This window comes from Podarcis pityusensis, assembly GCF_964106645.2.
Source record: "Podarcis pityusensis genome assembly, chromosome: Z".
In the NCBI taxonomy this organism is placed as follows: Eukaryota; Metazoa; Chordata; class Lepidosauria; order Squamata; family Lacertidae; genus Podarcis; species Podarcis pityusensis.
The window spans coordinates 48946898-48960146 of record NC_138044.1 but is presented as its reverse complement, the minus strand read 5'-3'; the positions used below and the strand labels follow the sequence as shown (position 1 = coordinate 48960146).

General features: G+C 43.9%; 1 protein-coding gene across 4 annotated transcripts in view; it reads right to left on the bottom strand.

Annotated features, from left to right (window-relative positions):
• Positions 1-12029: 12029 nt before the first annotated feature.
• The window catches only part of DOCK11 (dedicator of cytokinesis 11), a 177349-nt gene continuing 176129 nt past the window's right edge, over positions 12030-13249 (bottom strand). For 2 of the 4 annotated variants that reach the window (XM_080990307.1, XM_080990308.1), the window contains exon 53: positions 12030-12516. In XM_080990307.1, the coding sequence (XP_080846433.1) occupies positions 12397-12516 (120 nt within the window). In that variant the 3' untranslated portion in view covers positions 12030-12396. Of the gene's footprint in view, positions 12517-12625; positions 12644-13249 lie in introns of all 4 variants that reach the window. The other 2 variants (XM_080990309.1, XM_080990310.1) reach the window with 2 other exon arrangements.

Sequence of the window (13249 nt, the reverse complement as noted above, 5' to 3'; positions counted from 1 at the left end):
TTTTTTGTTGCTTTTAACCTCTCTAGCATTCTGTGCTTTAGCTTTTCTGACTTTGTGTGTACACGTGCTGGCTATTTGTTTGAATTCCTCTTTGGTGGTTCCCCCCTTTTCCATTTTTTGTACACATCCTTTTTTAATCTTAACTCAGTTAAAAGTTCTTTAGATAGCCACCCTGGCTTCTTTAGGCACCTTCCATATTTCCGTCTCATTGGTATTGCCTGACGTTGTGCTTTTACTATCTCCCTCTTAACAAACTCCCAGCCATTATGAATTCCCTTTCCTGTTAGTATTACTGTCCATGGGATCTCACCCAGCACTTCCCTAAGTTTTATGAAGTCGGCTTTCTTAAAGTCAAGAAATTGAGTCCTAGTATGCTTGGCTGCTCCTTTCCGCTGTATAGTAAACTTCAGAAGAGCATGATCACTCGTGCCTAATGATCCTTCCACTTCTACCCCACTAACCAGGTCATCAACATTGGTTAGGACCAGATCTAAAATGGCTGTTCCTCTTGTTGCTTCTCCCACTTTCTGGACAATGAAGTTGTCTGCAAGGCCAGTGAGGAATCTGTTTGACCTTATGCTCTTGGCTGAGTTTGACATCCAACAAATATCCGGGTAATTGAAGTCCCCCATTACTCCTATCTCCCTTCCTTTTGCATGCTTGGCCATCTGTTCCAGGAAGGCATCATCTATGTCCTCCATTTGGCTTGGGGATCTATAGTAAACTCCCACAATGAGGTCACTGTTATTCTTCTCTCCCTTAATTTTGACCCAAATGCTCTCACTTTGGCTTTGAGTTTCTAAATCTTGGATCTCTTCACAGGTATACACATCCCTGACATATAACGCCACTCCTCCTCCTTTCTTGTCTGGTCTGTTTCTCTGAAATAGATTGTATCCCCCCATTATTACATTCCAATCGTGGGACTTATCCCACCAGGTTTCAGTGATGCCTATTATGTCATATTTAGTTTGCTGTACCAAGAGCTCAAGCTCATCTTGTTTATTTCCCATGCTTTGCGCATTAGTGTACAGACATTGAAGTCCATTAATCATTCCCCCGTGTCTCTTATTTAAGGATTTTTTCCTCCCACCACTAGGTCTGCGTGCTGTTTGCTCCATTTGGTCTATGACATTTGGATGATCATCTTCATCAATTGATAGACTCCTACCTTCAGGAGCACTGTCTCCCTCCCCCACATTAGTCAGTTTAAAGCCCTCCTGATGAGGTTTCTGAGATTTTTGGCAAAAACACGGGCCGTACGGGCCAGTCTTGACAGACTCTAGGGTTGTGCGCTCATCTCACTCTAGAGGCCGGGAGCCAGCGCTGTCCGCAGACACTTCCAGGTCATGTGGCCAGCGTGACGAAGCTGCTCTGGCGAACTGGCACCAGAGCAGCACACGAAACGCTGTTTACCTTCCCGCTATAAAGCGGTACCTATTTATCTACTTGCACTTAAGGGTGCTTTCGAACTGCTAGGTTGGCAGGCGCTGGGACCGAACGACGGGAGCTCACCCCGCCGCGGGGATTCGAAGCGCCGACCATGCGTTCGGCAAGTCCTAGGCGCTGAGGTTTTACCCACAGCGCCACCCGCGTCCCTTGGTCCTTTTAGCTCAGTGTAATAACTAAGTAAAGGTTTGGCTGAGCATATGCTGTTAACACCCTGGCTCATGGATAGCTCTCTCCCGAGTTGGAGCCAAGGCTTGTTCTTGGCTGCAGCTGGTGGTTAAGGAGAAGAGAAGCTCCATTGCTAGAAGGACAGATGTGAGATCCTCTCCAGGAGCTGGCATGTTCACACTGTCCCAGAAAGCCTGGCTCACTGTGTTATGCAAACCAAACCCCTATATTTAAAATACAAAAAGCAAAGAAAAAGATGGAAGTTACTACGGTAGGGGGTGAGGTGTATATAGGTTTCTGCTTGTTCATGTGAGTTCATATGCCACTGGATCTCCTGGCATGGGCACAGGCAGGATTTATGTTGTCTGGGGGCTCTAGCAGATTCAGAATGAAATGTCTCAACAACAGTTGTTTTAAATTACTTTCTTTTGACTTTCAGAAAAATCTGTCAAAATCTTCAGTCATTTGAAAACTAGGAAATAAAATAGAAATTAACATCATGTGGTTAACGAGTATATTTTGCAAAAAATTCAAAGAACATGCCTTTTTCATTTTATTAAAAAAAAAATCTAAACTCAAGTTTTCTTGGATTTGCTGAAAAGCTTTTCAGTGCTTCCTTCTCAAATTCCTCCTCTTTTCCATTGCAGCTCAGTAAGCATAGCTAAAATGGACGGGAATGGGCAAATTCAGTTCGGATGACCATCATCTCTACTACTGTGGGCAAGAATCCCGTAAAAGAAATGGAGTGGCCCTCATAGTCAACAACAGAGTGGCGAAAGCTGTACTGGGATGCAATCTCAAAAATGATAGAATTATCTCGATACGAATCCAAGGCAGACCTCTTAACATCACAGTAATCCAAGTTTATGCACCAACTACTGGTGCTGAAGAAACTGAAATTGACCCATTCTATGAAGACTTACAACACCTTCTAGAAATGACACCAAAGAAGGATGTTCTTCTCATTATTGGAATGCTAAAGTAGGGAATCAAGAGATAAAAGGAACAACTGGCAAGTTTGGCCTTGGAGTTCAAAATGAAGCAGGGCAAAGGCTAATAGAGTTCTGTCAAGAGAACAAGCTGGTCATCACAAACACGCTTTTCCAACCACACAAGAGACGACTCTACACATGGACATCACCAGATGGGCAGCATCAAAATCAGATTGATTATATTCTCTGCAGCCAAAGATGGAGAAGCTCTACACAGTCAGCAAAAACAAGACCTGGAGCTGACTGTGGCTCAGATCATCAGCTTCTTATAGCAAAATTCCAGCTTAATCTGAAGAAAGCAGGAAAAACCACTGGGCCGGTCAGATACAATCTAAATCAAATCCCTTATTAATACACAGTGGAAGTGAGGAACAGGTTTAAGGATTTAGATTTGGTGGACAGAGTGCCTGAAGAACTATGGATGGAAGCTCGTAACATTATACAGGAGGCAGCAACGAAAACTATCCCAATGAAAAGGAAATGCAAGAAAGCAAAGTGGCTGTCCAACAGATAGCGGGGGAGACAAGGCTAACAGAAGCAGAAGACATCAAGAAGAGGTGGCAAGAATACACAGAGGAACTATACCAGAAAGAAATGGATGTCTCGTATACCCCAGGTAGTGTGGTTGCTTACCTTGAGCTAGACATCTTGGAGAGTGAAGTCAAATGGGCCTTAGAAAGCACTGCTAATAACAAGGCTAGTGGAAGTGATGGTATTCCAGCTGAACTATTTAAAATTTTAAAAGATGATGCTGTTAAGGTGCTACACTAAATATGCCAGCAAGTTTGGAAAACTCAGCAGTGGCCAGAGGATTGGAGAAGATCAGTCTACTTCCCAATCCCAAAGAAGGGCAGTGCCAAAGAATGCTACAACTACCATATTTTTCGCCCTATAGGAAGCACCGGCCCATAGGATGCACTTATTTTTTGGGGGGGGGGGAATAAAGGGGGGGAATTTATTCCCCCCCCCGAGCCTCAAAGAGCAAAGAAGCCATGACAGCAAGCGGGATGGAGCGATGGCGAAGTTGCGTGCAGCTTCGCCATCGCTCCCGGAGCTTGCTGGGCTTGGGGGATAGCTTCCTGAAGCCTGGAGAGCGAGAGGGGTCGGTGCGCACCGACCCCTCTTGCCCTCCAGGCTTCAGCGAAAGCCTGCATTTGCCCCATAGGACGCACACACATTTCCCCTTCATTTTTGGAGGGGAAAAAGTGCGTCCTATAGGGCGAAAAGTACGGTACCTCACAATTGCACTCATTTCACACGCTAGCAAGGTTATGCTTAAAATTCTACAAGGCAGACTTAAGCAGTATGTGGACCGAGAACTCCCAGAAGTGCAAGCTGGATTTAGAAGAGGCAGAGGAACCAGAGACCAAATTGCAAACATGCGCTGGATTATGGAGAAAGCTAGAGAGTTCCAGAAAGGCATCTACTTCTGCTTCATGGACTACGCAAAAGCCTTTGACTGTGTCGACCACAGCAAACTATGGCAAGTTTTTAAAGAAATGGGAGTGCCTGATCACCTCATCTGTCTCCTGAGAAATCTCTATATAGGACAAGAAGCTACAGTTAGAACTGGATATGGAACAACTGATTGGTTCAAAATTGGGAAAGGAGTACAAGAAGGCTGTATATTGTCTCCCTGCTTATTTAACTTATATGCAGAATTCATCATGCGAAAGGCTGGGCTGGATGAATCCCAAGCCGGAATTAAGATTGCCGGAAGAAATATCAACAACCTCCAATATGCAGATGACACAACCTTGATGGCAGAAAGTGAGGAGGAATTAATGAACCTTTTAATGAGGGTGAAAGAGGAAAGCGGTTTGAAGCTCAACATCAAAAAAACGAAGATCATGGCCACTGGTCCCATCACCTCCTGGCAAATAGAAGGGGAAGAAATGGAGGCAGCGAGAGATTTTACTTTCTTGGGCTCCATGATCACTGCAGATGGTGACAGCAGCCACGAAATTAAAAGACGCCTGCTTCTTGGGAGAAAAGCAATGACAAACCTAGACAGCATCTTAAAAAGCAGAGACATCACCTTGCCGACAAAGGTCCATATAGTTAAAGCTCTGGTTTTTCCAGTAGTGATGTATGGAAGTGAGAGCTGCACCATAAAGATGGCTGATCGCTGAAGAATTGGTGCTTTTTTTTTTACATGAGTAGAATGTGTGCTTTTATTAAAAATGCATCTCTGGGTTATTTGTGGGGCATAGGAATTCATTCACTCCCCCCCCCCCCAAAATATAGTTTGGTTCACCACATGGTCTGAGGGACGGTGGACTGCCCACTGAGTGCTGACCACTGAGTTAGACCCACTGTTGTAGGATCCTAAATTCGGATGTTCTGCAGAGAGTGGCTCACACATTTCAACGAAGTAGTAAATTATATGCTACATGCATAAGTGTAGCAAAAGCAGGCACTGACTTTTTCTAGAGAAATGCTCGTTAGGGAGGGAGATTACAGTATCTTGGCAAGCATTTCAATTTCAAATATTCTAATTATTTCTGCTTTTAGCTAGGTATTGCTGTTTATTTACTTGATTTAGGGGAGGGGAAAGCTGCCCCTCCCTTCCGGCTACACCCATACCTCCTGGCTTAATATTCTAGGTGCCAAATGTAGAGGCATTCTTCCTGCATTCCCTTGCCATAGATACATTACGGTATATGATATTTTGGTGAGCCGAATAAAGATATGGCCCTAATATGGACTGTGGGAGGGCTTTTTCAGAAGGAACTCACAGGAACTCAGTTCTGGCACCTCTGGTGGATGTCATTGCCATTCTAAGAGAACGAAGGAGGTGTTCATGATGAGTTCTGGGACCCCTTTTTCTAAAAAAATAGCCGTGAATGTGGGATTAGTCATACTCAAAGTACAGCCATCCAAATGCGTGGATATGACTAACTTAGGTCCAAACCACAGATTCTCTATATTTAATGATCATTTATTTTTCAGTGTTAGATGAAAGTGGAGTTTATTTTGTATTTTAGATATTGGGGGGGGGTGGCTTATCATCAGGAATCGCTTCAGGTAATATAGTTAGAAAGAGAGTACAATGATTTTGTTTTTCTTTAAGTCAGTAAATTAGCATTGTTGCAGTGCACTTGAAACCAATGAGCCTTCACCTCTGTGTATCAGTGTGCCTAGAACTCTGACTCTAGCCTTACTAACATTCACATTTGCTATTATTTTAATGGAGCCACTGGACAATGGTAACAAGTTTTCTAAGATTCTTTTGCTTTTGTTCCTATCCCCCTCGCTCTTAGAGTGTTGCCCTTTTGAGCCCATTTCATTTTTCATGATTAACATCTTTTACAGACTCTGTGGTGTGTTGGTGGTTGTGATAATATCTGGAGAGCCTACTAAAATCCACGTAAATGTGGGTTAGCGGGTAGCTTCTTCGCAGTATCTAATCTCTAGGTGGGTCTCTTTTTAGAACTTAGGTAAGAGTCTAACCACATCAATGGGTACAGCCAAAAATCCAGATACCCTTAACACCACCAAAATTACCCCATCTTTGCATGCTTTTAAAAGGGTGTTTTGTACATTTTTGTTGCTCTAAAAGCCAACTTTGGGGGGAGAAAAAGGAACTGATTCATTTCTACCAGGATGTGCAGTTATTCCCCACCTTTATTTGAATAATCACCACTGGAACAAAAAGAAAGAAAAAAGAGTCACAAGCAACCTTTATACAAAGCTCAGGGCATTTGCATAAAGGCACCTTGCTGACCTTTCTATGAAAAAAGTACCTATTTAATCTACCCTGAGAAAATGATTATAAGGACGGACTAAAAATGAAGCCTGGTGAGGCCACGCATCCTACTTTACAGAGGACAGGCCTCTGTTTGGAGGGGGTGGTCTGACCTAAACTCAGTTTAAGAATAAGGAAGCCTAAGACCTGAGAGCTGGGGAAGCCTTGGCTGGTGAAATAAAAAAATTAAGGTCTTATATATATAATAAATGTTCATAAATGTACCAGACAAACACGTACATAAATATATAAACCACATGTCTGAAGCAGCACAGGAAAACAGCCCTGAAACCATTTTGTCTCCCAAACTGACCAAATGATTTCTCTTCAAGGTCAAGGAAAATGGAAAAGCCCCCCCCCCCCATTGTCTTTTCATTCACAAACCCTGTCTGAAGTGTATGTCTGTGTATGAATAGGGTGAGCCTGTGACCTGGCTCAGGAAATAAGTATTTATCATTACAAAAGACTGGCCAGGCTCCCCAGGGTATCCAATCAAGTAAGCATTAACAGGTAACCTGCCAGACAGGAGGTAAACAACGCACTCAGATTTCTGTTGTAGGTAACATCTGTTATGTAGGTATGATGTGTCTGGGGGGTGATCTTGAGCTACACCCATTCTGTGATGTATGTATGATGTTTCTGGGAGTGGTCTTCGACTCCAGGGCGGGCAATTTAAAATGTCTATATAAGGGCGGGCACATCTTGGTTCAGAGTCCTCCTCCTTCTCCTGTGTGTGAAGGGGACATCCTGTTGCAACAGTTCAATAAAAATCAGGCTTACTAGCTGCTTTGCTTCTCAATATTCTTTGGTTGGTCTCTCTTATTTTCTTCGACCGATGGAGAACCTGCAAAGGACTCTATAAGGGCTCTTGTGTCCCCCATAAGGGAATAAGGGCAGATTTTCATTTATTACACTGGATTTAGGACTCAGCTAGACCGGTAAAGAAAAAGCAATTTATATGCTTCTAGCGTTTCACTTTAAAGTGTTGGAAATTTAAACAGGGAAAACAGGTAGAGAAAAATGGGACTCCACGTCGCCAGCTGGTGGAACAATGTTATATCACACATACAGCACTTACAAATCACTTTTTCTTTACCGGTCTAGCTGAGTCTGGTCCATCAACAGTTGGCACCTGAACAGCAGGTGAACTTAGGGCACAAGTCACCTGTGAATAATCTTCTGTGTCTAGACTGTAGCTCTGTTTAAGTTGGGGATGGCAAACCTGTGACCTCAGGATGATCCCTGGCTATTGGGCATTCTGGCAGGAACTGGTTGGAGCAGGAGTGATGCCTTTTTGGGGGGGCGGGAGGTGAAAGGGTGTACCCCATGTGAATGATTTACTATATTGGCCTGAATATAAGCCTCACTTTCCCCCCAAAGTCCGACCGTGAAAAGTTAAAGTGTGGCTTATATTCGCGACCTTATGGTTTGTAGCCAGGAGCATGGGGCAAACAGTGCCAGGAGCACAGCAAAGCGACATCCACCCCCCTCTTCCCCGAGGCCGAGAAGGGAGAGAGTGAGGAAGGGGAAAGGCCACCGGCAACACAGCGCCCCCCCCCCCAGCAGCAAGAAATGGAGCAGCTTATATTTGGGTCTTTTTTCTCTCCCCCCCCCTCCAATTTTAAAGGTGTGGCTTATATTGGGCCAATACAGTAAAATGCTTAAACAAAGGTGTGTGAGAGGTTTTGATTTTTTCAGGTAGTCTCTGCATATATAATAAGCTATGTGAAATGCAGCAAATCATTACGAGAATCATCACCATTCTTTCGCATGACTACATCCACTGTTTTTTTTCTGGGGTTACGCAGGAGCTAAACATTTTGTGAATCTTTGTACTTTTGTCCATTTACTGTAATTATTTTTCCTGATTTGAACTATAAAATGGTGATTTTCTTGAGTCAAAAAGAGAGTACCCCTAAACATTTTTTTAGAAAAAAAGCACCGACTACATCCCTGTGTTGGGACAGGAGAGGAGGGTTGCCTGAGCCTGCTTCTGCAACATTTAAGAAAGATGGAAACAGAAAGATCAGATGAGTACTGCTGCCTGCCAGTTTTGCATATTTTCCCATAACATTGCAAAAGCAGCTTGTGCCAGCCTGCTTTGGGAGAGAGCTATGCAAGCTCTTTCTTTGGGGAACATTCTCTCTCCCTCTCTCTCCTACACACACACACACACACACACACACACACACACACACACACACAGAGGTTCCAGATAACCTGTTTATTAAGCATTCACCCTGATTCGCTCACAAAGTGTTCAGGGAGGTTAGGCATTAGCCATCTATTGAGCATTAATTTTGTTTGATCTCTTTGTGGGGAGGTTAGATGATATTGCATCAAGCAAATATCACCCCCCCACCTTCTGTATTGTAAAAAATATGTTCTTCTTTGGAACAGGTTTGTTGAGCAAGAGCACCAAGTCAACTTCAATTGTGCAACCTGAGTTTGCTTGTACTGTATACAATTAAATCCCACCCAAAAATGGAGATAGTCTGGAACAGGCTAGAATCCTGTCAGATTTCAGAAAGCAGTTTCTGTCCCTTCTAGCACCTGATGGTGTCATAATAGGGATGCTTACCTTCCATGCCCAAACCTCTTACTTCAGTGATGGATGTCTTGTGGGGTGAATGGACTAATTTAGTTGGGCAATGATCTATTGGCACATGGATGATTATGTAAGTAAAGGCATTGGGTGGGGTTGTAACTGTTGCAGGTGGACAAGGATGTGCAATTTATGGCAAAACAATAAAAAGAAATTCCTCTGTGGCAATTGTTGGGGTGGGTAAATTGTCAGTTGTAAGCTTTCCGTTTACAAGATTGCAGGTTCAACCCCCAGTATCTCCAGGAAAAACCTATTCCTGAAGCCTTAGAGAATCACCGTCAGTCAGAGCAGACTGGGCAAGATGGCTAGCAATCTGTCTTAAAATACGGCAGCTTCATTTTACTTTTGGTTTAAAATTCCAGTTCACTTGGTAAACTCAGGCCATGTGCACTTGAAGTCAGATGAAGTTTCCATATAGGGTTGTTGTTATGAAAAATTGTGGGCATGGGCAGAGAACCACTTACACCCCCTGAGCAACTTGGTGGAAAGGATATTTATTTATTTATTTTCAATACTGCCCTTCACTCGAGGATCACAGGACAGTTTACAGTATAAAAACAATAATGGGGTCCTTCATCTTTACCTATCATTTAAACTGATAGCTCAGTTCATAGAGCATGAGACTTAATCTCAGGGTTGTGGGTTCGAGCCCCAGATTAGGCAAAATATTCCTGCGGTTTGGACTAGATTATCATTGTGGCCACTTTCAACTCTACACTTCTATGATTCTATGTACTCTAGTTAAAGGGTCATTCTGCAGCAACAAGACTGACAAGACCTTTATCTGCCTGATGCCTTAGAGAGCAAGTTCCCATGCGACTAGGGTGCACTGGGATGTGCTTTGGTGCAAGATAAGGCAACTTAATTCATTCATACAGACTTTCATACAGAAAGTCATATTTTTGTCCCCTGCCCTCAAGTTTCAAGCTGTTCATAAGGAGGAGTACCGGTATGTCCTCTGCAAAGCATTGTTCATGTAAGGAGAAGGAAGCTTTGCCAAAAGCTGAAGTACAAATGATCTGGCTGGGGTGGGATGTGGGCATTGCTGAAACAATTGACAGCTTTTCTGGAGATCTTATATGTGTCTGCTGTGTCTTAATCCTCACTCAATATAGCTTAAGTAAAACAAAGAACTTGTTCCTTTCTTTCTTTCCATGTTCTCTCCCACTTTCTCCCCCTGAAGATGTGACACCTTATCATGCCTATATTAAACAGGAACTCCTCCATGCTCACAAGAAGAAATTCTCAGGCCCACATGCCCAGTCAAAGGAGAAAAGGGGCAGGATCCCTCAGCACTTCCCTCTCTGTCACACTGTTGTGTTTGTCACACTGTTGTGCAAGAATGCGTAAAGCTTGCGTGAGTCAGCTCCCAGTAAACATGACAAAATGACTAAAGCGTTTCCAAAGCCAGGGAAAACTAAAGATACAGGGTTTGACTATAGGGCTTTTAGTTTTTGGCCTGGGTTTAAATAATTCAAAGGGAACAGAGGAGAGAGTAGGCGGCAGCCTATGTTACTTAGGGAGTTCTAAATACAGGTCAACCCCATCCTCCAGCAGTTGCAGGGTAAGTTGAGTCAGTGCACTGGTTATTTCTTTGTCATTCCTCCACAGCCAGCGGAAGTCAAACAGTGCAGAATGAGTAAAAGCAAGCAAGTCTGAGACTCTTAAGTGAGACTTTTTTTACCTTTCTTGAGGGAGTATGAGATGGAGTACCTTAAGGGAGGGGTAGTACCTCTGATGGGGGACATTTCCTTCTGGGTTTGTTTGTCACCTTTGGTCCCCACTCTGAACTCAGCTCTCACCTGTGGCTCCTAGAAGTTGCCAGGATGTGGCCACCCACCATAAACGGCTTCGACTGGCCAGCTAAATTAGGCAAGGGTAGCCAACGGATCTCAACCCTCTGTGAGTTATGGACTTCCCCTGCATGTGAAGACAGGCTCCGGTGTATTAAATGCACAAGATCAATTGTGGGTCCAATGGTCAAGAAGGTGGCTGCTGCACATGCTGTAGAGGGAAGTGAGGTGCTGATGGAGCTCATCAGCCTGGGAAGTAGCTCATCTAGAAGAAGGAAAATTCTGATCCTAAATCTCTATTGCCTTGTGGGATATCTTCAGGAGAAGAAATGGCTAAGGAGTGAACTCTACAATCCAGAGTGGAGTTCCTTCAACAGTTGGATGGTACCTGGCATGCCTCCTTCCAGCAACATCTGCAGCCAAGTGGGTGCCAAACTAATTACTCTGCTTTGTTTTGGACTACATCCAAAAGATGAGCCCAGGACCTCCATGCACACTGCCTAGGCTTGTACCCCAGGGCACTGGTGGAGGAAGAGGAGTGGGGGGGAGCACACCACCACCAGCAGCGTGATCCCGGTGGGGTGCCATCACGGCTGCCTCCCCACCCACACTGGGTGCCACGCCCCTGCAGGCAACGCACCATGCCCCCAGGACACGCGCCAGCCCCGCCCCCGCCTGCTCTCTGCCACACCCCCCCCTGGTGCCGGAGCATGAAGCTCTGCCACTGCCCCAGGGAGGTCACTTTGGTGCTGCTAAGGCAGCATTTTGATTCCACACCCAGAGGCACACTCCATTGTCTCTCGACAGAAGAATGCCAACAACCTGAGGTCCAAATGCAGCCCAGGTCATGGAACTCCATGTGGGCCAATCCCATCTTCAGTCACCCCTCATCACTGTCCCTGCTTCATATCTTACTTCACTGTCTTTGCTTGGCTAGATGGCACTTTGAACTCTCATTGCTGACTCTGGCTCACCTGGGTTTTGGATAGAAAAACAGGTGAGAGAATTTATTGTAGAACCTGGCCCGCTGTGCAAAGGAAAAATATACATTAATTAATTTAGTCTCTTTCAACCTCTGGCTCTGCCCCCCCCCCCCGGTGTGTAGCCCCCAAATGGGTGCCCAGAAGGTAATGTGACCCTCAGGCTGAAAAAGGTTCCCCAACCTTGCACTCTCTCTCTGTAAAATCCCTGTATTTTGGCATAGAGGCTGCAGGGCATTCTTTCTGGCTTCTGCTTTTTATATTGAGCACAAAAGACATGTTCACACAATCACCTTATTTACAAAGCAGTTTTACATTTTATTATATTCCATTGTACAACTTTACATGGTACCTTATTCAAGTTCATTCTTTTCAGTACAAGGTGATTTGATAAATGCCTTTTGGTGTCTTCCATAGGTTTTAAGAATGCAACAACAACAACAACAAAAGATACAAGAAGGAAAGCATATCATAGAGGCACTTTCACAGTCTCTGAATTAAGCAAGTACCCTGTTTGAAAGCCAGTTGATTCTGCTTAAACAAAGAAAAATATTGAGACCATTTTGTTCACGTGTCTGGAGGTTAACATCTTTCAGGCAACAGTCCCAAGTATTCCTGAGAAAGATCTGTAGAATGTCAAGAGTCACTCCCAGGTTTCTTTTTAAACGTCGAACGTAGATCTAAGTGAGCCATAGCCATTGCCTGAAGTTCCACTTATTGCACAGAACACATGTAAGGTGTTGTGCATCCATGAGGACTGAATGGTATCTTCTTGGTACATCTAAAAAAACCCCAAAGCTGAGTTAGCAAATTAAGCAAAAACCTTATCTGTTCCTAACAGCAACAAAAATTGTTTCAACAACACAAAAGGAAATGTAGAATGGTGTTACCCAACCTGGTCTTCAAAGCTGTTATTGCAAAGGCAGCATTAAAAGAAAACAAAAGAGAATAGGAAAGAGAAGTTATTTAGCAATGATGTCTACTATGCTCTCAAAATAACCCCAGAGCTAGAAGGGGTTCAGAAGATCATCTGATCAAATACTTGTAAGATTAAGACGTTATTAATTGTCCTGAAAGCTTCCAACAAAGAAAATCCCATAAGTGCTCTAAATAGCTTGTTCCACTTCTAGTTCTCAAAATTAGAAGGAGTTTCCTAATAATTAGGTTTGGGTTCTTGCTGAATTCTACCTTAGAATTGTACAGGGTCACACCTAAAGGGTCAATGGAGCATTCCAGAACCAAGAGATTACTCTGGAAGTGGTAAAAACCACTTTCTTTTATTTAGTAACAAAGGAATTCCCTTCTACTGAGTCAGACCATTGATTCATTAGCTCAGAAGTGTCTGCATTGCATGCAAGTGGCTCTCCAGGGTTTCAGACAGGAGTCTCTTCCTGTTTCAGCAGGAGACACCGGAGGCTGAATCTAGAACTTTCTGCTTGCATTGTTTCCAATGAGGTTCTGTGTAGGAAGACGCCCCACCACCAAATTGGATCATGCTCAGTGCCTTTATTCTT